The 27,494-nt window shown below is 32.9% G+C and overlaps 5 protein-coding genes across 5 annotated transcripts in view; 4 read left to right on the plus strand and 1 right to left on the minus strand.

The window, feature by feature from the left end:
- Positions 1 to 188, minus strand: part of HELRODRAFT_190718 (hypothetical protein) — a gene marked incomplete at both ends in the record, with an annotated part of 14,137 nt that extends 13,949 nt beyond the window's left edge. The window contains one exon of the mRNA XM_009014889.1: positions 67 to 188. Coding sequence (XP_009013137.1) covers positions 67 to 188 — 122 coding nt within the window. The remainder of the gene's footprint in view (positions 1 to 66) is intronic.
- Positions 189 to 9,299: 9,111 nt separating this feature from the next.
- On the plus strand, positions 9,300 to 12,354 carry HELRODRAFT_169057 (hypothetical protein; the record flags this gene model as incomplete). Its single annotated transcript, XM_009014890.1, has 4 exons — positions 9,300 to 9,331; positions 9,432 to 9,549; positions 11,376 to 11,510; positions 12,001 to 12,354. 4 exons carry the CDS (start codon positions 9,300 to 9,302, stop codon positions 12,352 to 12,354), a joined length of 639 nt encoding a protein of 212 aa, XP_009013138.1.
- Positions 12,355 to 12,897: 543 nt separating this feature from the next.
- HELRODRAFT_169058 (hypothetical protein) lies at positions 12,898 to 13,967 on the plus strand (the record flags this gene model as incomplete). The annotated part of the gene is made up of 4 exons (XM_009014891.1): positions 12,898 to 13,101; positions 13,296 to 13,402; positions 13,472 to 13,569; positions 13,918 to 13,967. The coding sequence occupies 4 exons, from the start codon at positions 12,898 to 12,900 to the stop codon at positions 13,965 to 13,967; spliced, it is 459 nt and encodes a 152-aa protein (XP_009013139.1).
- Positions 13,968 to 14,621: 654 nt separating this feature from the next.
- HELRODRAFT_169059 (hypothetical protein) lies at positions 14,622 to 18,026 on the plus strand (the record flags this gene model as incomplete). The annotated part of the gene is made up of 3 exons (XM_009014892.1): positions 14,622 to 14,916; positions 16,240 to 16,524; positions 17,803 to 18,026. 3 exons carry the CDS (start codon positions 14,622 to 14,624, stop codon positions 18,024 to 18,026), a joined length of 804 nt encoding a protein of 267 aa, XP_009013140.1.
- Positions 18,027 to 24,841: 6,815 nt separating this feature from the next.
- On the plus strand, positions 24,842 to 26,920 carry HELRODRAFT_169060 (hypothetical protein; the record flags this gene model as incomplete). The annotated part of the gene is made up of 2 exons (XM_009014893.1): positions 24,842 to 25,105; positions 26,546 to 26,920. The coding sequence occupies 2 exons, from the start codon at positions 24,842 to 24,844 to the stop codon at positions 26,918 to 26,920; spliced, it is 639 nt and encodes a 212-aa protein (XP_009013141.1).
- Positions 26,921 to 27,494: the final 574 nt, after the last annotated feature.

The following is a 27,494-nucleotide window of genomic DNA, read 5'->3' on the forward strand; positions in this document are numbered from 1 at the left end:
AATCAATCAATCAAATAAACAAACAACCGCCAACTTGTTCTCGAGTAGCAAAGAAACCATCTCAACATTTCCTTCCTGTGCTGCCAAGTGCAGAGGAGTGAATCCATTCTGTTGTTGTCGTTGAATGTGTTGTCAATCAAGTTTTCAACCATATCGGCAATCAAAATTTCAACCATGTTGTCAACCATGTTTTTAATCACGTTGTTATCATGTTGCTTTATTAATTAGCTCAATTTTGTTTCATTATACCAAATACCTTTCCCTCCCCTAATTAACACTTCAGTGTATCATTATGGTTATGACACATTAAAACAATCAACGATAATTTGTCTGGCAATTGAATGAACGCTTTTAAAAGTGGCATTGTTGCAAGTAAAGAGTAATATAAAAAATAAAGGAATTATATGGAACATAACACGCTCAATTCTTGAACTTAATCATCTTCATTTGGCTCAACCACTCATACGATGACGTAAGTATACAATCGAATCTAGCAGTTAAAAAAATTCCTAGGTTGAGCAAACTATCATGACCAGATTGTACATTCAATCATCCATTTAACCAACCAACAAACCAGCCAGCCAATCAACCAACCAACTGGCCGACCAACTCGTTAAACAAGCACTCCAATCAACAACCTTTGATTCAGCGTTAGTTTTGGCCTTGTGGTTGATGAGTGATTGAGCAACATCAGCTTCATTGTACTTGGCAGCTATGTGCAGAGGAGTGTAGCCATTCTGATGTTAACATATTTATAAATATTAAATAATAATAATTGTTATAATTATTATTAAAGACGAGTAATAATAATTTATTATTAATTATAATAATAGTTATTTAAATTAAAAAAAAAGATAATGCATGCATAAAAATATTGCAACAACCCTTGTAGCTTGTACACAAGCTAGATATATGATTTATTTGCTTGATGTGATGAGTGTTTACCAAGGCAGCCAGTGTGTAGGAGGAGGATGATTGTGAATCTGTTTAGACGCATTTGTTTAACGACTGAGCCAGCACAGGACAGCATTACATTACAGCTACATAACAATCTATCTATCCTACCTTCCCACAAGCGGTTTTGAATAATTCTTTAAAGAGTAGCAAGTCCATGTCAACAATATTGATAAAAATATACGCTGGGTCGCTGGTAGGAAAATATCTGAGTACATGAAGAAAAAACACGAACAATTTGAACGCATTTGAACACGTCAATCTGAATATCTAAGCACATCATTCTGGACATCTAAGCACATTAATCTAAAAACATGAACTAACCAAGATTTTATTATTACTACTACAGCTACTGCCACAACTGCTTCTATTACTACTCTATTTTTAAAAAAAGGCTAAAGGTCATTCTCTCATGTGCACTTGCTTTAGAGGTATCAACGTCAAACACTACATATACGAATACAAGTGAAAACCACATTGCATATAATGTGCATATGATGGGCGGGAATCTCTTTGCATTCGAGCCCAATCACTGCAACAGCAGGCAGGACCAGCAGGCACCTCTAACCATTGAGCCATCACGCCACCCAAAAGTTGAACATATTTTGAAATTGACGAATAAGGAAGCGAAAGAAAAACGGACGAATAATTGGAAAGAATAGCAGAAAGAAGATTTTTTTTCTACATTATTTTATTAACTCTCAGAAGCTGCCAGTGATCGTTGGAATGAAAAATGCGTTCGCACATTGTTCAAAGAAAGCATGCCAGGTCATTCATTTGATCATTAATTCATTCATTTACTTATCAGTTTCTAAAATCGTTATTTAATTTCTCATACGTAACTCCTTTCAACTCTGTTAATTTCTTTTCATTTTATAATAGTATTTTGCAAAATTTAACAGATTCTGCGTCTGTCAGGCTCTGATTATTTAATGAATAAAAACAGTAACCTATCAAATAGACAGTGCTCCGGTGTTAAATGATGCAAAAAACATTGTAGTTCATTAAAATAAAAGTGTTTAATTAAAAAATTTTTATCGCAATTTAATAAAAACACGAAAACAACTATTTTAACTCATAAAAACTTTAATAAATTCTTACCGCAACTATTTAGAAAAATACCGTCACACTGTCCTAGTATATAAAATGAGCAGCATGAACAAACGACATATAAACATACAAAAACATACAAAAAAATACAAACATACAAAACATACAAACATACAAACCCTAGCAGCTGCATGTGGGTCAGCCTTCTTGCTGAGCAGCTTGTTGATCATGTCAGGCTGGTTGTAGTGGGCAGCCAGGTGCAGAGGGGTCAGTCCATTCTTGCTCTCCACATTCACATCCCCTCCGTTTGATATTAAGATATCAGCTGCCCTCGTGTTTCCATACTTTGAAGCAATGTGCAATGGAGTGAAACTTTTCTGCAAATATAGTGGAGTCTTGATTTATTTCAGTGTCTAACTTTTATATCAACAGCACAAGTTTCATCAGAGGCGCCAACATTTAAAACAATTAAAATAACTAATTTATTTTTAATTTCGTTGTCTTTAACTAAATCACTCAACTACGGAACACCTATTTATAATTAGTTGATCCAATTTACAAATTATAAGCATAAATCTTCAAAAAAATAATAATAACAACAAAACTGTCAATGATGAGCCTTACAGCTTATTGCATAAGCACCAGGAATGAAACATTTAATCAACTTTCAAATGAAGAACTAAGCGTTTGACAGAGCTGCGCTATACAAACGAATAAAAAAAACCAAACTGACGGAGGTTTTGATGGTCTGATCAGCTCCACTATCCAGCAGCAGTTGGATGATTTCCTCGTGCCCTTCCTTGGCGGCAGCGTGCAGTGGAGTGTAGTTATCTTTTGTGACTGCATTGACGAGAGCCCTGTGGTAGAGGAGCAAGGAGACTGCGTCGATACTGCCTGTGCGAGCTGCTGAGTGCAGTGGTGTCTGGTTTTCCTGATGTGTGATGTGTTTGTTGTGTCAGTGTGTGTGTTGTGTGTGTGGTGCGTGTTGGTGCCTGTCCAGTGGGCATTTTTTTTAAATATTTTAGATCAAACAACGCTAAGAAAAATGAGAGATAATGAGAAAATGAGAGAAATCTAGTGAAGGAGGGGAAAGAAAGAAGAGATAGAAATGATGAAAATTATAAGCAACCTTAGCTCGGGCGTCAACATTAGCTCCTTCATCTAGCAGCAACCTCATGACATCCAACTGGTTGCCTCGCGTTGCAAGGTGCAAGCTTGTCTCACCCTTGTCTGTCTGTTGTTGGGTTAGCACATTAAAAATGTTATTGATATGTTTGATGTGATGAGATGGAAAGATAGCGACAACATATTTAGACTGGTGTGATTATGGTGAGAGAATACAATCGTATGTTGCTCAAACGATGTCAATCAATCAATCAATCAATCAATCAATCAATCAATCAATCAATCAATCAATCAATCAATCAAAACCTATGATTGACAAATGTGTTTTAGAGGGTTAACCATATAATATATTTCTTCACTGTTTATGTCAAATGATGTAAAACAAAGATTCACATTGAACAAACATAAAGGCCAAATAAACAAAAAGATGATAAATTTATCAAGAAATTAAATATAAAAAATTCAATAACAATTATATTAGTCTAGAAAAGAAGATATGGAAAAATAATTAAAAGAAAGAAAGAAAGAACCATAAAAGTTGTGTGCTTATTGTTAATAAATAGATGCGGGAAAATGTGGTACCTATATGTGCAGACTTGCAAAAACAATGTTTCTCTTAATGGAATGTATCACTTTAAAAAAAGTTGATTGAATAAACATACATGAATTTTACCTAAATGTTCACCGACTCAACTATTTAATCCATATATCAACTCATTCATTCGTTTGTTTGTATGTTTGTTTGTTTGTTTGTTTGTTTGTTCTACTCAATAAACTTTTATCAAAAAGCACTTAACAATATGAAATTCTAAAAAGCAGAAACAAAATTTTTTGAGACTTTTAACATGTTTTGTGATAAGACGTGGAATTCTTGGAATTCTATTGAATTGTATTTTGTATTGTATTGTTGTATTTATTGTATCATACTTTATTCCATGGTATAATAGTATTGTAATTTATAATTTTTTTTTATTGTATTAAATTGTCTTGTATTGTACAGTATATCATTATATTGCACTGCATTGTACTGTTATCATTGAATGTAAGAATATAAAAAGATGTTAAATGATTAAGTCGTATTAACAATACATTTTATGTGTTGGCAAAAACAAAACAACCTTCTTTATAAATGAAACAACCATCCAGATATTATCTCATGTAATTAAGCACTGTTATAAGACAATGCAATAAAATATTAGATGACGATGAGGACGGTGATGATGAACATAAATAAAACATTGCGAGAAGACATTGTTTTTGTGATAAGACGTGGAATTCTATGGTAATGCAGCCATGATGAAGATGACGATGTTTATATGATATGGTGATGGCGTAGACACATCAATTATTTGGTGTCAGGCCTGTTAGTGTTCAGTGTTTATCATGCATTGATTTTACGCTTTTCGCTACTAGAACCCAAATTTGCATTCATGTAAAAAAAACGCTATGCATATCATTTCGAAACAACCTTGAATTGTGAGGCTGATGACGGTGAAGTGTGCAAGCATGTAGACAATAATACAACAAAAACACAAGCAAGCACACCGTGAAATATAAATTTGTTTATATATATATTAACATTTAAAGTTCAACAATCCCAGGATTAAAAAAAATATAGAAAAAAATTTTATGGGAAGCACTCCTATTAGGAATTCAATATCAATAAATTTTTATTGAGTAGCTAGTTTTAAGGTTGAATAAAGAAACAAATTGATTACTGAAGGAATAAAATGCACTTATGTGTTTTGTAAAATAATATTCATCCAGTTTTCTTAATTAGTAACGTTGAAATTGATTAATGGATGTATTGAATGGGCTCAAGAAATAAGCACGCATCTGGTTTTATATTAGAATGAAGTTTTTGTTTTTTGCGGTTTCACTTTAATATGTTAACCGTTTTAACTCTTTGATTTGTTTATATCTGAACGTCAAACATAACATTTGAAACAGTTGAGCTGTTATATAATTTGCTTCAAAAATATTTTAGGACCATGATATAACAGTCATGTATAATGCTTAAATTAATAACAGTACTATATTTAAACAAATGAATATCGCTTTCAAGTGCAGTAAGACGGCACATGTGACGTGTAGAAACGAAAGACTCATTTGGTGAGTGTTGCTCTAGAAGCCAGCAGAAACTACAAAGGAACATCAATCCAACGTGAAAAACTTGAAGCTGACAGACTTGGCTACGTGTCACATCACACGCAGAGAGCAAACAAAACATCCTGCATTAAACGTGCAACAAAACACAATGCGATAAATGTAATGACGCCAGTAAATAACTATGCAGCGATGTCACTGCGCAATACACGCTATTAAAGACAAATATTATGATGCAGTGGTGATGTAAGTAAACTTCATCAGCAAATTGTATTTGCCGTGACAACTAATTAGCAAATACAAAAGTAATAATATAACATTAAACAAACACTATCAAGTAAATAATTATATAAAACCTAAAAAAAATAGAAAAAATCCATGAACCAGTCACTTATAAAGATCATCAAACAAATCAGGCAACATTCAAACAACAACAAATCAGCCAACATTTAAACAACAACAAATCAGCCAACACTCAAACAACATCAACAACAAACCTGAGCCTCGATGTCAGAGCCCCTGGTGAGCAAGTACCTGACTATGTCAATGTAACCCATGAAGGAAGCAACATGAAGTGGAGTGAGGTTAGTCTCAGTGGTGCAGTGAACGTCGGCTCCGTATTGAAGCAGCAATTCTATGACACGAATTCTGTTCTTCTTGCACGCTATGTGCAGAGGAGTGAAACCATTCTGTGAGAATAGATGTCATTAGGAAACATCAAACGTTGGAGGTCGGGAAAAAAAAGTATTATGTACGATGATGGAGAAAATGGCAAGGGAATGGAAGTTCAAAATGATGAAAACATGATGGTCACTATGATGACGATGATGATATAACGCTAATGACGACGACGAATGTGAGAATGATTTGCATTATAAACAGGCCAATAATGATATCATCGATGTGAATCAATAACTCCAGTACAAATAAATGCTAATAATGCTCAGGGCGCAGAAAAATAATGACAGACTTGTAATTTTTTTCAACAGAATTTCAATCATTCTTACTCATCAACATTATTAAATTATCTCCATCCTCTTCATAAACATCACCAAGTCGCCATCATGAACGCCATCGTTGTCAATTCATCCTCACAAACGCCACCACCGTCACCATCCATCTCATCTTCATCAACCTTCAACCACACAGCACGAGAACACTAACGAGTGCCTTAGCATTAACTTGGCAGTTATTATCAAGGAGCAGCTTGGCACATCCTACACTGCTGCAATGTGCTGCCACGTGCAGTGGAGTCAGGTAGTCCTGGAAAGTATGATAATCATTAAAATAATCATAATTTTAATTTTAATAACAAAAAAATATAATAACAATAACAGAATAACAAGTGGAAAACATTTGTTAACCAATTCTGCCCAACCACACAATCTGGATTCATTCTGTCTTCGAATATTTATTAATTGTCATCGGAGCTAAAGCAATAAAACGGTTGCGGTTCAAATAAAAACGAAAATAATTAATCACATCAGCAGCCACTAACAACAGTGTTTTCATCGAGTGGAGCGCCAGAGGAGACCAGCAGACGAGCAGTGTTAATGTGATCACCTTGCACAGCCATGTGCAGAGGTGTCAGACCATGTTTGGTGCGGGCAGAAATGTTGGCCCCAGCCCTGATCAACAGGTCAGCCACCTCATCGTACCCACTTCGACTGGAACAGTGTAGAGGTGTTAGATTATCCTGAAAATAAATTCGAATATGTAACAACATTTCTCATTACTTTAATTTGAAAACTTACTAGTGCCTTATTATTATTATTATTATTGTGGATTAAAGTACTTGAAACTGATCCTAACTTAAATTAATGGGAATAAAACTCAGCAGATGAATGTAATAAGAGGATAAATGTAAAACATATAAAAAAACAAAAGTAAAATGATAAATGTAAACAAAAAAACAAATAAAAGTTGGGCAATCCACCTTAGTCCTACAGTCGACCAGTGCATCATTCTGGATGAGCAGATCAACAAGAGCCGTCCTACCCCACTTACTTGATACGTGCAGCGGGTATATAGAACTCTGCATTGTGCGTGGAAAGTAACTATTTCAATATTAGAAAACTAGCGTAATAAATTGCATAGATTTTTAAAAACACTAAACCGCTGTTTTTTGAACTACAAAAATACATAAAAACAATATAACACAGTGTAAGCCAAACACATACAGTATTACACACACACACACCATCACACACACAGCGTCACATACAGTATCTCACACACACATCACAAACACACAAACACAAACACAAACACCCACACAAAAACACAAAAACACAAAACACACACGCCAGTAAACATATCCCGTAATACATTAAATTAATTACAGGAACTAATCCAGGCATTCATCACGGTTCTTTACGATTTCCTCAATTTTTATATTTCAAAAAAGTTAACTTTTCAAACTTTTCAAAAAATGAATAGAGAAAAATTCTAAGGAGAGTGTGTGGATGGTTCATTGATTCAAATGTTTTCAATTTTTATCATTAGGTAAACAAAGGGAGAAAAAAAAAGCATTCAATGTATTTGTTTGCAGAAGAAATAAATCATTGGCCAGAAATGTACGTTTTTAAATTGACGCAAGTCTACACTTCCTACTCAAAAACATTTCGTGTAATTCCATCAAGATTTCAGATATGAAGATTCCACAGTATAGATTGCATTTGAAATGGAAAATATGCAAAGTGATGCAATTGATTTTTAATGAACAACAACTTGTACACAAGTGTGAGAATGGAAAGGCATAGCGATATGGAAAGCACTTCATAGTATAATATATTTGTTATACGTAAAACAACACACTGCATGATAGGGTGTGCAATTAGTTGTGAGACAGATGCCAATCAGCTCTAATATTAAGGAAGTTTGCAGACAAAATTGTATTGTAGGCAAACTTATGTCAATTAAATTTTTAATGAAAGTATTACAAATATATGAACCTAAAAATTAAATATTTGAAGAATAAACAATTTTTTCGACATAGACAACTACAACAAAAGGGAAACATGCAACAAAATCATAACATCATTCGTCACAAAACGTATAACTTAAAATAACAATAAAAATAAAAAGTAACAAACAGTAGCAGCGAACACCGGACGGCACAGAGATAACATTAAAGAGAGTACAAAGAGATAAACAAAAAACAGACAACGATGAAACCTTGGCCCTCGCATTAACATTGCTCCCATGTTGTATGAGCACCTTGGCTACGTTCAAGTTGCCGTAATGAGATGCAATGTGCAACGGTGTGAAGCCACTCTGTTGGTAAGAAGTACACATAAATAACATTGAATTACGAAGTATTGTGAAGAATACATATAAATCACATTAAATTACAAAGTAAGGATATAGGCATAAATAAAATTGAATAAAGTATGCAAAATTGAATTAAATTCGGAAGTAGGCGTGGCTAGCATTCAATGTCCCTCCAGAGAGAGCAAAGGTGATTAAGTAACAATTCTAAATAAAATACACCAATTGTAATTCTAATATTAAACACCATCTCAATCACCCTCATACAATATCAACCAGTGGTCTTCATTCAACGAGAGTGAAAAAGACCGATTTCAAAATAATTTGGGGACTGAAAAAAAGGGCGCTAAAGCAATATTTAATGGCTGAAATCAAAATGGAAGTTTTTTTAACGTTGAACCTGTACCCAGAGGTAAATTGCAATATATTTTTTCATTTGTGAATATTATTATACCTTAATGCGACTTTCAAAATTAAATTGTTACCATAATTAGTTACATTTTGAAAATTGCATTTCATCCCCACATTTTAAATAAATGTTTCGCTTGCCATATAGAATCACCAGTGTAGCCCATGGACTTTCTATCTGTACTTGCAGTAACAAGGCCGATCATGTCGTCGCGAGTTTTAAATACATCATCACGAACTCCGTCATCTTTACAAGCACCAACGTCGAATTCACCCACCGATATCTCGAAAACTTCAAATGATAATAAAGAAAATAGTGCCAACCACTATAGCATATATCAATATAAAAACTGCAATGAAAAAGCAGATAGCATGAGAAGAATAAAATGGAAGACGGACAAAGACGGACGATGACCATGTAAATGAACGAAGATGACAAGACACAAAATAAAACTCTATAACAAAACTAATAACAATAAAGTAAGAAAGTAATAACCAAAAAAATATTCCCCCACCAGAAAAAAGATCACTGAGTCCGCGATGGAGCGCATGGAGGCTCTATTCAAGCCGATAGAAAACCTCAAAAAGATCGGATTCATTCACGACGAAATGACCAACACAAGAACGATAAGGGCCGTTTGTTAATGTTTAGTTGTGTTAGCATGCGTGCACCTATTTGTTAGAAAAATGTTGAGCAAATAATTTGGATCCAGAGTTTACTTTATTTGGATTTACATTATTTACAGATTTAAACAATGACGCTGATGGGCAATGCATCAAGCATTTGTTGATAAAAGAGTTTCAACGACAGCTAATAAGCCAAGAATTGTTAGAACCGTTTCGGGACAACAATTTTTTTAGAGAATTTATAGAATGAAAATTAAGAGGTCTAAATACCTTTCCGATGATTTTGGTGACTTTTGTGTAAATTATGTGTTGTGTCAACATGTTTGCAACTATTTGTATGTAAAATTATGCGCAAACAATGTGGTTTTAGAGTAAAAATTAGTTGGATTTACATTATTTATAGATTTGAATAATGACGATGATGGGCAATTGCATCAAGCATTTGTTGATAAAAGCTACTAAGCCAAGAATTGTTAGAATCCTTTCGGGTCAACAATTTTTCTAGAGAATTCATAGAATTAAAGTTAAAAAATTTAAATGTCTTTCCGAAGATTTTGGTGACTACTTTTACAAAAATGATGTGTTATGTTAGCAACTATTTGTTCGTAAAACTATGCGCAAGTAATGTGGGTTTAGAGTTTTATTTGGTTAGATTTACATTATTTATAGGTTTAAATAACGACGCTGATGGGCAGTTGCATCAAGCATTTGTTGATAAAAAGTTTCAACGACAGATATTAAGCCAAGAATTGTTAGAATCCTTTCGGGTCAACAATTTTTCTAGAGAATTCATAGAATTAAAGTTAAAAAATTTAAATGTCTTTCCGAAGAATTTGGTGACTACTTTTACATAAATGATGTGTTATGTTAGCAACTATTTGTTTGTAAAACTATGCGCAAGTAATGTGGGTTTAGAGTTTAATTTGGTTAGATTTACATTATTTATAGGTTTAAATAACGACGCTGATGGGCAGTTGCATCAAGCATTTGTTGATAAAAAGTTTCAACGACAGATATTAAGCCAAGAATTGTTAGAATCCTTTCCGGTCAACAATGTTTCAAGACAATTTATAGAATTAAAGTTAAGAAATTTAAATGTCTTTCCGAAGATTTTGGGATCTTTTACGTAAATGATATATTGTGTTAGCATGCTCGCAACTATTTGTTTGTAAAATTGTGCGCAAATAATGTGGGTTTAGGGTTTAATTTAGTTGGATTTACCTTATTTATAGATTTGAATAACAACGATGATAGAAATTGTACTAAGCATTTGTTGATAAAAAGTTTCAACGACAGCTATTAAGTCAAGAATTGTTAGAATCCTTTCGGGTCAACAATTTTTCTAGAGAATTTATAGAATTAAAGTTAAGAAATTTAAATGTCTTTCCGATGATTTTGGTGACTCCTTTTACGTAAATGATGTGTTGTGTTAGCATGCTCGAGACTATTTGTCTGTAAAATTATGCGCGAATAATGTGGGTTTAGAGTTTAATTTAGTTAGATTTACATTATTTATTGATTTTAATTATGATGATGATGGGCAGTTGCATCAAGCATTTGTTGATAAAAGCTACTAAGCCAAGAATTGCTAGAATTGTTTCGGGACAACAATTTTTCTAAGAGAATTTATAAAATTAAAATTAAGAGACTTAAATGTCTTTCAAAACCAACTAACTAATAATGTAGACGACGATAGTTGGAATGACGAGTTAATATTGATAATAATCACAACAATAATAGCAATAACAAAAACAACAGCAATTATAAAAACTCTATAATAAAATTAATAACAATAAAATAACAAAAAAGTAACGAAAAAAGTATTCCCCCACCAGCAAAGAAGATCACTGGGTACCCGATGGAACGCATGGAGGCTCTTTTCCAACCCATACCAGACTTCAAAAAGATCGGATTCATCCGCAACAGAACGTCTTATACGAGGACTATACAAGCCGAAAATTTTAGTGAATGTTTATTGAATATATTATATAAATAATATTGTGTTGTGTTAGCATGTTTGCAACTGTGCTATCGTTTATTTGTTTGCCCGTATGTTGGTTCGTTTGTAAGTTTGTTTCACTTAACCCTGGAAGAAACTGATGGAGAGATAGATATTCTTTGGTGAGCGATAAACGAATATTTCTCGTTTCGTCAAATTTTCATTTTGATAAATTTCGGCAAATTTTTCTTTTTTTTCTTTTATTTTATACGTTAAACCCGTTAAATGTGGTAATGGACCTCGAATGTCTGCGTGAAAATAAATAGATGAAATTGGCCAGTACGGCGGGAGAGCCGGCGAGGAAACTCCATGATTGGTGTGGCAAAATCTCCTAACTTCTCCTCTCGCTGACGGAAAGAGTTAAACAGTTAGAGTCAAGAGATAATGAAAATTAGCTCGCCATCGGGATGCTAAAACATGACCTCGAAGCTGTGAAGAAGTAAGTTGTTAAACCCTCTCAGCATTATAAGGCTGCCCTGGTCAAGGGCCTTCAATTGGCTGATCCGCCCAGTCCTCAGTCTCTTCCAGGGTTGACTACAGTTCTGCGACCTTCTGCACAGCAAACGTATGTCCCCACTCAGGTGCCTAAGAAAAAAAAACCTAAGAGTATTCAGGGTTCAAATAACTCTAGTTCTTGTCCCAAATCTGCTGGTGCCATTACCAAGAAGAAAATTTATTTTGTCAGCAACCATGACAACTCAGTTACATGTGATAGATTAACTGTTTACATAAAATCATGTAAGGCTAATGTATTAAGTTGCTTTGAAGCTAAATCTCGCTTTGGGAAAGGCTTCAGAGTTTGTGTTGTTTCATGATGTATTGGCAACTATTGGCATTCATTTCTGTTATTAATAATATATTTTCTGTTCTTATGTTAAGGGTGACCTAACAGACTTCGGTCTCGGGTCTCCTGGTAATTAACTTGTTTTTTGCTGTATAAAATTTTCTTTCAATTCAATTCAATTAACGTTAGCGTTTATCTTTCGTTTTTTTTTGTTTGTTTGTATGCTTGCTTGCTAGTTTGGTGCATAATTATAATTTTTTTTAACTGCTTTTATCATTTTCACGTGTCAACCACGTGTCAAACAAAATGGCGGCCAAAAGAATTGTCTCGGAAAAATTTATTTTCAATATTTCTAGTAACGCTCGAATTATGTAAATAATGAACTTCTATTCTATGTCGTTAAAAAAATTGCCTATTTGGAAAAAGCAACTTTAATAAAAAAATTGCCTCAAACATTAAGAGCCCAGCTTCATTGCCGAGTCGAAGAAAAATTTGATTAGTGAAGTTATAAAAGTTGGTGAAATGACAAAAAGGCAAAAAGACATCTGCGAACAAATTAGACGCAGCTAAAAACATGGATGACATCGTTTCTACTCTTCAACAATTAAACGAAAAAAACGTACTTGGAAAAATACCCGTCTACACTACTTCAACATTTAATTTTCCATTACCAACGGCCCCGCCGTCGCTGTCTTCATCTGATTTATTATCGGAAAATGAGCATATGTTAGTAACAAAGCTATTTGATAAGGTGCGAGAAACTCTGCATGAACAACAGGTGCAGTTTTCGAAATGTTTTGAACAGTGCAATAAACAAATTGCCGTTCTGAGGGGTGATTTAAATTCACTAGCGTGTGACAAAGTTAAATCTCGTTTTTGGTCAAAAGTTGTAAAAACTCCAACAGAAATTAAAGAAATTAAAATAAACCGTTTTTTTCTAAAATCAAAACTAATTTAACATCTACCGTACAGGCTGATTCTAATTTAAATTGTTCACTCCAGCGCAATCTGCCTCAAATTGCCACGGAACATTCTAAAAAAATTAGGAATAAGATTCTCAAAACAAAGATTTCACAGAGGTGTTAAAAAAAACAGAAGAAAATGTCTAAATCATCTCAGCTACGTGACTCGACTTCTTCAAAAACTAGATTAAAAACTATTGGCAAATCAGCTGTCAAAGATGTTGATTTTGTAGCAAAAAAACAACTTATAAGAAATAAAATTTTTCACATCAGCAACGCCGCAGGTTGCAATAGTAACACGATAATAAATTTCCTAAAAAAACATAACATCAATGTTATTACAGTTTTTCCACTCGTCAAAAAAGAGGAACGTTCGTCAGATATCATTGATTTGTCAACACTCAACAGTTCTTCATTTCGCTTATGTATACATAAACAAGACACAAACAAGCTACTAGACGCAAACATTTGGCCATCTTCAATCATCGTCCAGGAATGGTTGTTCGGGAAACCAAGTACCGATCGTCAACCTCAGCAAAATCTCGACGCGCTACTATCGACGTGTAGTATTCTAAGTCATCATCAGCAGACACTTTCACAGCAACATCTTGATACACCATTATCATCGACAGACAACCCATCAGCAGGTGAAATTCAAAATTTAGATCGTAAACACCCGTAAATCATCTCCGACAAAAGCTGCTGAGCCAATCATAGATGACGATAAAAATGTAATAACAAAAAGTTATGAAAACTGTTGTAAAATGTTTGAAAATGTGGATGAAATAAATAGCTTCAGTGTCGAACGTATCTCAACAACTGACGTTTTATTCAATTTAATCCATTTCAACATAAGAAGCATAAATAATAAAATTGACGAAAGTGAATGAGTTTCTCGATTTTTTTGCTTTTAAATTTGATGTGATTGCCATCAGTGAAAGTTGGCTATCTGATCATCGTGATATGGGTATGGTGCTGATAGATGGTTATTGCTTCTTTGGAAAAAATCGTGTGAACAGGAGTGGAGGTGGTGTTAGATTATTTGTAAAAAACACACTCAACGTTGAAAAAATTGGTTGATCTTTTCAAGGGTAGTATGATAGAGTGCTGCCAAATATCTAATAAAAAACTTAATAAGATTAATAAACAAAAACCATGGCTTAATGAAAAAATTATAATAATTTTCAAAAAAAAATATATTCTTCAAAAATTCCTTAAAAACCCTAATAATGAAACCAACAATAATTATAAATTAATAAGAAACATTTATCACGAATTAAAAAGTGGTGCAAAAAAACAATACTTCCATAATTTATCAAGTAATAACAAACATGATATGAAAGAAATTTGGAAGATAATAAATAATGTCTTGAAGAGATCCAACAATTATGATAGAAACAAGGATGCATGTTTGCAAGGATGCAAGAGAAATGATCAAATAGTGAACGATCCAGAAAATGCATTGAATGATCACTATGCTTCAGTAGCTGCAAAACTGGCCGAACAATTTGTGACAACAGCTGAATGGAAAAAATCGATGAATAATAGCATTAAAAATTCGATATTCATGAGTTTTGTGACAAATTCTGAGGTATATCAAGCAACTAGATCTCTGAAACCGAAATCATCATGTGGATATGACAACATCTCAACGAAAATAATTTCAGCCACGATACACTCAATATTGCCGATTCTCACAACATCTCATCAACCTGTCAATTGATAAAGGAATTTTTCCAAAAATTTTTAAAATAGCCAAAATAATACCAATCCAAAAAACTAAAAACAATTATGAAATATCAAACTTTAGACCCATCTCACTGCTACCAGGTTTCTCAAAAGTTTATGAAAAAATCATTCATAATAAATTATCATCTTTTTTCGACAAATATAACATAATCTCAAAAAATCAATATGGATTGAGAAAAAAATATTCGACAGAAATGGCAATTATTGAACTGATTCGTAACATCGGCAAAGCATCCGAAGAGAAAAAGCTTACCGCTGGCATTTTTCTAGACCTAAGTAAAGGGTTTGACTGCGTCGACCATGAAATTCTTCTAAGAAACTTAGAACGTTATGGAGTGCGAGGGAAAGTCTTCAGATTGTCGGATAGTAACCTGCGTGGTAGATTGCGATATGTGAGGTGGAATGGGAAAGATTCGAAATTGCAAAAAATCAATGTGAGAGTACCTCAGGGCAGCATCCTTGGGCCTCTATTGTTTGCCATTTACATCAATGATTTGCCAAACGCATCAGAAAGATTCAATTACGTGATGTATGCTAACCTATTCAAAATTGATAAAAACATTAATGAATTAGTAAATGATATTAAACAATAATGTTCAGACCGTTGTTCAATGGTTCAGAAATAGCAGGCTGACCCTCAACAAGGAAAAAACTAAATTTATGGTTTTTGGACCCGTCCAATACTTAAATCACAAAGAGCCTTATAAAATTATTGTTGATGGTGAAACAATATCAGAAATTAAGTCGTCAAAATTCTTGGGAATCGTAATTGACAATAAATTAACCCATTAATGCCGGCCGTACTCATTTGAGTACGCCTCTTGAATTTGGCATCAATTAAAATGGGAGGTGTTTTAAAGGTAATTATCTTGCTACATCCTGGTAACGCATACCATTTAACTAGTAGTGAGTGTAATTTAGACATTTTCGTGCATGTGTTTGATGTGACGAAGCTTAGAAGTTGGCGATTTTTTCATAGTGACAGAGCTACTTTTGCAAATTTTTTTTCTGTTAAAAAAATTTTAAAATTTTTTAATTTTATTTTAAAAACAAGAAGTCTTTGGATTAATCTTTATGTTAGTAACATTATTTTGAATATTAATTTGATATAAAGTAATTTACAAACACAAACATCTTACTGTCCTAGTACGAGGACGTTAGGCACAAATGAATTTATTATGGTTAACTTTTTGATTTTACCTCAGACGAGAATAACATGGATCCTAAATCCTTTTATGGCACTAAAACTTTTCAAAAATTAGAAGAAGCCTTGGAAGAGATAGAAAGTGATAATTTTGAAACAGTTGGCAGTATTGATTTGTGTGTCCTTCCTCCAGATTTGGACGAATTGACAGATGCCGAAGAAATTGATGATGACAATATAATTGATCCTCATTATGTTCCAAAAGACATTTCAGGAGCTATACAAATATCTGTTGATTTGAATAACGAACCGGATAACGAAAACGAACCTGATCAAATATCTGAAGGTTTATATAAACAATATACTACATTCGAAAAACCCAAATGGACAAAATCAGATTTTTCGTCAGCATCACCTAGTACAAGTAATTCGTTTGATGAAGACCTACAAAAAATCAAAGACAACCTTAAAGATTTGTCTTCAAGACAAATTTTTGAAAAATTTCTTTCCATGGATATTACTAATTACATATGCCATCAATCCATCATTTATGCACGACAAAAAAATAACCACTCATTTACAATAGAACCAGAGGAACTACGAACTTTTTTAGCAATCTTATATTTTACTGGATACAATCCATTGCCAAGAGAGCGTTTATATTGGTCACTAGATGAAGATCTCGGAGTCTCATGTGTTTATAATGCTATGAGTCGAGACAGGTATCTGGAAATAAAGAGATTTCTTCATTTGGCTGATAATTCCAAAATTGCAGATTCTAATGACCGCATGTATAAAATTAGACCGTTGTCAGACAAGTTGCAAGAAAACTTTTGTCAATGGGGATGTTTTCATAAAGACATTTCCATTGACGAATCTATGGTAAAATATTATGGACATCATCCAGCAAAACAGTTCATTAAAGGTAAGCCCGTGAGATTCGGGTATAAAAACTGGATGATAGCTAGCTCCAGTGGATACTGCTATGGTTTCGATGTTTATTGTGGAAAAAAACCAAATGAAACTGAAGACACCAAAGCATTACCACTAGGAGCTAAAGTTGTGTTGGACCTTCTAAAACATTTACCAGAACCATCAAGAAATAATATCTATTTCGATAATTATTTCACTAGTTACGCATTGATGGTGTACCTAAAGAAAAAACATATAAATGCCACAGGGACAGTCAGAGAAAATCGAACGCAGAAATGTCCATTGATGGAATCAAAAGAAATTAAGAAAATGACAAGAGGGTTTTATGACTTCAAATTTGATAAAGCAAATGGCATTTTATGTGTAAAATGGTATGACAACAGTGCTTGTAGCATGTTGTCTAACTGGGATTCAATCAAACCACTGAACAATGTAAAGAGATGGTCAAGAACAACCAAATCTAAAGAAAACATTCTTCAGCCGAAATTGTTCGCATCTTACAATTCTGGAATGGGAGGAGTAGATAACCATGATCAATGCTTATCCCTATATCGAATAAGCGTAAAAGGGAAAAAGTGGTGGTGGGTTTTATTTACGTACTTTTTAGACATGGCAATGACCAATGCTTGGAAAATTCAGCAAATAACTTCTGAGAATGTAATGGACCAACTCGAGTTTCGTCGCCATATAGTACGTGGCTATTTGAGAGACGGTGCGGCGAGTAGAGCCAGTAGAAAGAGAAAAGCCGGATACAGTATTGAAACCACAGTAGGATTTCACTTCCCTGGAAAATTGGAAAAACAACTAAAGTGTACTTTTTGCCACATGAAAGCTAGATGGATGTGTAAAAAATGTGGCAAAACACTATGCATCGAAAAGGGGTGTTTCGAAAAGTATCATCTCGCATCTGCCTAACGTCCCCATTTGAGGACGCCTTTATAACGTTATACTTAAATAAATTTTTTTAATTTTTTTTGAATAAACATATTAAATATACTTCATATTTTACAATTTTGCACAATTTGATGTTTTTCATTCAGTAGTTTTGTTTGAGGCGTAAATGGGTTAACATTCAAAGAGCATAAAAGTTGCGTAACGAACAAAGTATCCAAATCATTGGGTGCAATCAGCAGAATAAAACTCTTTCTACCAAGATGTACCTTAAGACTTCTGTACAGTTCAATTTGCCTTCCTCATCTCATCTACGGTAACATCATTTGGGCATCGACGTATCCATCATTGACACAACCGCTGCAACGGTTCATGAAAAAAGCAATGAGAACCATTACCTGCTCAAAATTTACTGAACCATAATTCAAAATTCTAATTTTTAACTTTTAAGGATATAGTGGATTATTCGTAAAACAATTTTAGTTCCTGAACATTATTATTTCTCTTTTAAGAAATTTTTAGTTCAAATTTAATTTTGTTTAAAACTATTTGTAAGGTGGCCATGCTAGATAAGTTACCTGATAACTTGATCATGGTCATCCTGTCTTCATTTTTTATTTTTGAAGCAAATAAAATATATCGTATCGTATCGTATTTTCTATTTTCAAAACAGTGACTTGATAACAATAACAGTTTATTAAAATATATTTTTTAACGTGAGTGTTTCTCGTTCTTTTCTTTTGCTTGTTTGATGCATAAAATAAAAAACTGGTTAATCGTCACCTGATCGATTTTCACAAATATTTATCGTATTAATATTTAAGCCAAAAATTTTATTCGGTCGTTCTCTTTGGTCCGCATGAGAGAACGAAAGAGTGAAAACAATTGAAAAAAAATGTACACGTTGCTTGAGAAAGATCTGCGTCTTTCTTCGCCTTCATCGGACGAAGAAACAGATGGCAGGTTCGTCTAATAGACACGAAGCCAAAAGAGAAAAAATAAGCAGCAAGGAAGAGAAAAAATGAATCTCTCAAAAACAAAAATATAGCATTCATTGCTAAGGTTGCATCTTTTTTTGTCATTTACGTAGTTTTTGATAGAAAATAATCCTGTATAAAACAAATTCCAATTGATACCTTCTCTAACGATGGATGGCCAAGAGTCAACGTGTACTGGTCCAATCTCTTCAATTTACCAATGAATAACTAACCAACATTTATACAAGTAACCAATAAGCAACATTATCCAGGACAATGCAACATAGATAACTGATAAACAAAACAACAACACATCCAAACCCACAAGGATCCCAAGCCTTATGGATCTCAAATTTGTCAACAAAACCAAGAAAACCAACAAACAAATGGTCAACCCACCTCGCCATAATCTGACAAACAAACAACAAAATACCGAAACAAACAATAAAACACATAATAAATAACACTAAACAACAGGATAGGAGCGACCTTAACAAAGGAATTATTAGATTACCACAGGACACATGAACGAACATTAAAAATGCATCCAACGATATCTTCAACCTTGTTCAAATCGACGCACACATTCACAACTGTGTGAAAGATGAGGAAAAATTGAAGAAATAATGAAGAATTTGTGGCCTCCTAAGCACCATTTAAAGAGAGATTATATTACACTTTTAAAATGACCTACATACTCACAAGAAATTTATTTTAATTTTTTGACATTTGAAATAAAATTATAAATTCTTAAAATCATAAGTATTTTAAAAACAAGCACACAATCTTTTCTGCATATAGTAAATGTATGAAACGGAAATAAACATGCATAGAAAATGTTTTTACAGTGCATCATCACACTGCTCATGAGAGGCGAAAAATTATCTTAGTATATGCTAGCTAGTTAGTTGAGATGCTTATGATAAACAAATTGTTATTTGAAATATTCCTTTTTAATTTGTTTCTACAAACAATTGGATGATTAAAAAATACTGACTACATATCAATACAAAGGCGCGCTTGCTTTGGATAGATTAAAACAAATTGATGTATAAATTGACGAATGAATGTAGAAATGGTAATAATAATTGGCAAATAAATACAATATTTTTTATGTTTTCTCTAGTCTTTTCGATTATTCATAATTATTATGTGAAATAACACTAAAGTAAGATGCGATCTTATTATGATTATATACATTATTTTTTACGTTTTTAGTTTAACTGGTCATTTAAAATTGTCCAACAGTGTACATCTGGTTTGTTTATTTAATTACTTAAATGATTGATTCATATTATTTCGATATAAGTTAGTTGCAAGCGACTGTGTGTTTGCATCTAGATAGTCAAACGTTAGATAATCGGTCTTAGCCATAAATTGTTTTTTGCATACAATTCGCGCATTTGCATGTTTATTTTTTTTATTATTAGGCTAGTGAGTACATGTTAATATGTGCGCTTGTTTATTATTTTCATATTATCATGCGTTCATTTTAGTTGTATTGCTTTAAAATTTATTGCTTCAACGGACATATGATATTCTTTTGACCAAAAATGTTGCATTTTTTACTTGTTTATGTAACAGTCTCGGGTAGATTATATAGCTTAATTTTAAATTTATAAAACTTTTTGTTAAGGTGGCTGTGCTCGATGACTCCTTTTGGACTCTTCTAGGACGTTCAGCGCGTTGTTTTTTGGAGCTCAAATAAATGAATGGATGGACAAAAAAATTATTAACAAAACAAAATATATACAAATACCATAGATGTATAAAAAAAATAAAAAATGAATGATGAGTTGTTGAGTTGATAAATGAACAAACAAATGGACTGAATGAGGTTTGAATTGAAAGAAAAATAAATAGTTAGTTGTGAATAAGGGAATGAAATATTTAGATGAATAGTAAATGAATGGATGGATGGAAGAAGTGATAAATAGAAAAATGGATAGATAAATTGATACATGTTTAAAAAAAAATTAATGAAAGTTCGGCTACATAAAATGTAATGACATAAAATCAAGAAAAAGACATACAAAAACGTTAAAAAATAAGTATGAAAATCAAGACAGACAAATATAAACATTGTTATTCAGAAATAAACATAAGATAAACGCGTTAAAACATGCAATTGCTGGCTATCAAGATGATGTTACCCTTAAAAATTATGTTGTCAATAAATTATATTATCAGTACAAATTGTGTTGTTGTTATTATTAAAAAAGACCATTGTGTGAACTTTGGCTCCGCGACGAAAATTGTTCCCCTAAACACAAATAATAGCCGCCGCCAGCCTAGGCGGTCACACTTCTGGCCGGGACTCGCCACTTCACAATGACGAGTTTTATCTTGGTCGGAAAACACGAACCGGGCGGAAGAACTATCGCGCCCATTGCCAGTCAGTTAATCCGACCTTGTTAACCGTCCACAAGTCTTCCTCTGACATATTTACACACATGACCAATTCATACAACAAACATTCTACCAACATACGCGCCAGGCAAATCTCACAATTATCATTAAAAATTTAATCAATGGCTCACAGCATATACTCTAAAAAACAATGACTCTAATCGCAGTACTTGACATCTATAACGCTGCTGTTGATCGTATCGTATCGATATGATGACGGTGATGATGATAACGATGACGACGACGACGATGATGATGTGATAACATAAATAACAAATTGTTCACAATATAGTGACATGTAAAGTGTAAGCTGATTACGAATTGATTCGAGATTCATGATGTACATCGGTAACATCAGCATCAACATAATCATCGACGTTATCATCATCCTCATGAACATGAACGCCTCCATCGTCATCAACATCATCATCATCGCATTATTATTTATTTATTATCCACATTCCAAGATTTATAATAATCAATGCAAATAAGCAATGGACTAATTAAAATAATGACCCCGACCTACACAACCTCAGATAATTTTATTATCTCTGTTTAATATCCCAAATTTCATTTCTCCATCATCATAATTTCTATCCTTATTCCAATCACTCAAGTAGACAAAACTTACATCACATCGTCATCATCCTCATCATCCTAATTAATACCAGCATCTTTGGTATCATCATTAAAAACGGCGTTCCAGTGAATCCAAAGAAAGAGGCATTAAATGTCAATAGCAGTGGTTCATGAAAGTCAAACAAACTGCCCAATAAAGTCAGATTATCATTATCATCATTACATCCTAATCACTCTAATCATCATCATCATCATATTATCATCATCGTCGTCATCATCGTCATCATCGTCACCATCATCATCATTATCATCATCAACATCATTATCATCATCATCATCATCATGACAATTGGCATCATCATTATTCTTATCATCAGTTTCATTATTTTAATCTTTAGCCTAAATAAATATTCCAAGTATGTTATGAACCATACAACTGTTTATTAAAGAATCAATAAAATAGCATTAATGAGCTATCAATTAAATGCTAATGAACAAATAAAACAGCATTAATAGGTAATAAATTAAATGCTAATGAGAAAAACCATAGTTATTATATATTATTATTATATATTATTATTGAGTATAATTATAAATTAACTAATTAATCACTGATATAAAAAAATAAAGCTTTTACCTTTGTAGTATCATTCACCATTCTTGTTCTCTGTTGTAAAAAGAATAAAAAAATTATGAAGTATTATTTAGAAATAGCGTTTAAACTACGTCGCTAATTTGACATTTATCTACATAAATAGCGCAATTATTTATAACTCTCTCGCAAAATAAAATTTAGATATTCGTTTAAAATAAAATCTTTTAAAAATGAAAAAAAGAAGAATAATAAACGACAGTAAATCATCAAATTAGTAAATTAGATAACCAAAAACTTCAACAGAATAGAAACAGTGCCATTACCATATTCAAAAAGACTTTCACAAACAATTATTATTAATTATTACTACAGCCGTGTGGCATAAAAGAAAATTATGAAATTTAAAAAAAATTTAGATGAAAGAGAAAATTTCATTGCGAAAAGAGAATAAAGAGAGAAAATGAGAGAGAAAGAGAGTGATAAAAAAATGAAAAACAGAGAGAGTGGTAGGAGCACTGATCTAAAAAAAATGTGATGAAAAGAGATAGTAGATAGCTGCCCCGAAAAAGCTGCATATTATAAAGTCATAAAATGTAATTAGTCACTCAATAGGGGAGATGACAACTAATTGACTGGATGAAAGAGCTCATTATAGAGGCATCATGAAGGATAAATTGGTGCAATTGAAACTGCTGGCAAGATCTTCTAGTTAATTAGGTTGGTCCTTATGTCAAACTTGACATTTGTTCATTAGAATACATGCATGTATATATGTATATATATGTAGCATGTATAAATGTATACATGAATTGCTCATTGACTGATTTTTATTTATCTTGTTAACAATAGTATTAACGTTTAGACCAACTGAATTTATATAATAAGCAATAGCAAAAATTATTATTTTGAAATAATATTTAGACTACACTATGTACGTGATTGAATTCTAACTATGAAATCAGAAACATTCTTTATTTATAATTCCCTTACAAAGCCAATGAGCTGGAATAAATTTTAAAATATGCTCAATTAAAAAGAGTTGAATATAAATTTAAAATAAACCGGATCCATGCATGTACCGTGGACGAGACATGAATGTACAATGAGATGAGCACACACAACTGACACAAATTTAATTATTTACAATCATCAAATGCACTTAAACTATCTACCTACATACAAACATACATACATACATACATACACAACATTAATATTAGGACCCCGGGTTACTAACAGCGCATCACTAATAAAATAAAAACAGTAGTTAGTTGCAATAATTTATTACTTTGGAAAAGTAGTAATTGGTTACGCCAGTGGTAGGAAAACTGGCGTTTTTCGCCTTGTTCGCCGAAAAAAAAAGAAAAAAAGGTCGTCAGCCAGACATTGTGACCAAAAAAAGAGCCACAAATCTTAAAAAAAATTCTCCCCCGGGTCGAAAAAATTTGCTATTTAAGTACATATGCGGCCTTTTAAAGGTAAAATAGTTGTTCTCAATGAGATCCTCACAGCAAAAAGTTTGCCCAACCATGGGTTACACTAAGGCATTACTTTTTTGAGGTAACTAATTTCTAGTAACGAGATGCGTGATGAGACATTTGAAACAGTTCTTTAACGGTCTGATTGATAATATTTAAAATATTGTTAGAGGTCATTAGGTATTATATTATGTTCCATTAATATATCAAACAGTTTTTTATGAATTGTTATTTTGTATAAAATACAAATAAAATAGAAAATACGGCTTGTACGGTTTAAAGATGACAATCATTCCTTCCAGTCATAGTTGTGACGTTCGAACTTTTTGAACTTTATTATTGTCTTGAACTTTTTGAACTTTATTCTTCGGCCATAAAGTTCAAAAAGTTCAAGTTTAAACATAGATATTATAATTATAATATCTATGAAATGATCGCTGCAAAAATTCGCCTCCAAAGTCAAATTATTTAAACATTTAAATAGCAATAAACTTTGTTTTAATAACGTCGTTATTATCATGTTATTGCCTTTCTTGATGTTTAAAAATATTGAATCAAGTTTATTAAGATGCAAATTAACTCCACCGTTGATGACATAATATCTATGCTCTCCTAAGCGACATTAAAAACTAGGTCATTCTCACTGTATAATTCTTTTTATTCTATTTTATCTAGTGCCTGACTATCTAATGTTTTTGTGAGCGATAGATTGTTTGTTATATTCGTATCCTGTTTGTACGCGTACGTAAGTTATTTATAATTAAAGGCTGAAAATCGTTGATAAACTTTTCAAATTTGATCATGCCAAAGGAAAAAGGGCCTGAATGGCAACATGTAATTTGCGTTAGTGATGACAGTGATGACAAACCGGATAACTTGCCAACCATTCAATGTATATATTGTGACAGAAAATTTGTTGGAGGTGCATTACGAATTCGTGGTCATCTGATTGGAGATAAAAAAATTGGTCTGAAGAAATGTAGTAAGGTTCCTGACATTGTTGCCTCCAAATTTTTGGAAATTGAAAGCAAGCGCCAAGAAGATCAGAAGAAAAAACAGCAGCTGGTCAGATTAAATCAAATAACATCATCTACTTTTACTACATCATCAACTTCTTCAAAATCAAATAATATCAGCTTTGGTAAGCAATCAATGTTGCCAGACATGATGAAGAAGTGTGCAAAAAATGTTGCAGATAGAGCAGTTGCTAGAATGTTTTACGCTAATGGATTACCTTTTAATCTTGCAGACAGTAAATACTTTAAAGATGCTTGCACATCTGTAGCACAGTGCGGTGCTAGTTACGTTCCTCCGAGCAGAAAGGCCATATCAACAAATTTGCTAAATGAGGAAGTCCAATCTGTTGCTCTTCGTGTTAATAGTCATTTGTCAGACACTGTGAACACAGGACTCACTATGGTAAGTGATGGTTGGTCTAATGTCCAAAACAGGCCAATAATCAACTTTCTATCTGTAACACCAGAAGGGGTTGTGTTTTTGGGAGCATGTGATACCTCAGGTGAAATCAAAGATGCTTCATACATCACTAGCAAGTTTTGTGAGCAGATAGAAAAGGTAGGAGCTGACAACATTGTTCAGATTATTACAGACAGTGCCAGCAACTGTGTCGCAGCCAGAAAACTCATTGCTGAAAAATATATGCACATAACTTGTGCTCCTTGTGCAGCGCATTGTCTAGACCTGCTACTTGAGGATATTGGCAAATTGTCGTGGATTGCTTCAGTAATTGATAATGGTCATGAAGTTGTTAAGTTTGTAACGGTACATCATGCATCTTTGGCATATTTCAGATCTCATTCGGAATTGGAGTTGCTTAAACCTGGAGAAACACGTTTTGCGACTCAGTTCATAATGTTGCAAAGACTGTATGAGTGCAAAGACGCATTACAAGAAACTGTTGTATCTCGTGATTACAAACAATGGCTATTAAAAAAAACATATAAAGTCCAAGGAGAAGAGATAGCTAATATTGTATTACGACAAAAGTTTTGGGATGATGTTCAGCAAGTTGTTGGTATTTGTGCACCATTTGTAGCTGTTTTACGAATGTGTGACGGTGCTGTTCCATCTACAGGAAAATTGTACTGGACAATTTTTTCAGCTGATCTAGAAATACAGAACAGTACACTTTCAACGATAAAAAAACAAAACATTCGTCAACTTATCAGTAACAGATGGAAAATGCTCCACACAGATCTCCATTCAGCTGGGTTTGTTTTAGATCCTGAATATCAAGCATATCAACAACATGAAAATGAAGAAGTTATGACAGGATTTCACAACATTGTTGAAAAGATGTACAGAGATGATGTGCAATCACAGGTGAGTTAATGTTTATGTGCATCTAGAAACTACTATTATTAACCTAGTGTTAAGTTTCACAGATAAATTTTTGTAATTTAAGCGGGTCTTTATTTTTAAGTCATACACCTTTAGTATTACTGTAATACTTAACTATTATTAAATTGATTGTACACTTGACAGGTAAAAGTGGTACAACAACATTCGGTTTATAGAGCTCGTCAAGGTGTATTTGGCCGACCTATGGCTATCGCTGCAGCAAAGACGATGCCTGGCCACAAGTGGTGGATGTCATTCGGTGCACAAACACCTGAATTACAAAAAATTGCTGTCAGAGTATTGTCACAGGTCACATCAGCTGGGTCTTGTGAACGTAACTGGTCAACATTTGACTTTATTCACACAAAAAAACGCAACAGACTTGCATGCAAGACGGTTGAGAAGATTGTTAATGTACACTGCAACTTACAGCTAGTAACAAAAATTGAAGATATTAACTATATTGACGAGTATATCGATTGGTCATCTGATGCTGACAGTGATGACAATGTGGACTGATTACTGACATATTAATAACTGTAAGTCTATAATGTTTTCTAAGTGCTATGAAAAATCTTCAAGAAAATACTTGATAGATGTTTATGTATATATGCACATGTGTATTTGTTTTTATATAAAAAAGTTTCAAGAAAAAAAACTCAAATTTTTTATTAAGTTGTTATTATTATAATTTTTTGTTAAGATGGTAACTGTGTCTCAATTATTTCTGGAACATCATTTGATTTAATTTATATTTTCTAAACATTGTTGCCTTAGTACCATAAAATATTATATAAAATAATTTTTTGCGGTCCTTTGTAATATTTTTGTTTAGTCATTTGCTTTTAAATATGATTTGTATTCTTTTTTTAACTTTATTTGTTTTTCTCCTTTACAATTCACTTGAACGACAAAATGTTTTTCATCTTCTCTGTCATTACATGGTACAACCAAGTCATCTCCCTCAAAATTTCAGCTTTTTTACATGTTTTCATTTATTCAAATTTTAATTTTGTAGTTCGCCATTTCATTTTGTCTTCCATGTTGTAATATTCTCTGTGTGTGACGGATTGATTTAGAAAATAAAATAATT

The sequence above is a fragment of the Helobdella robusta genome (genome assembly GCF_000326865.2).
Source record: "Helobdella robusta unplaced genomic scaffold HELROscaffold_14, whole genome shotgun sequence".
NCBI lineage: Eukaryota > Metazoa > Annelida > Clitellata > Rhynchobdellida > Glossiphoniidae > Helobdella > Helobdella robusta.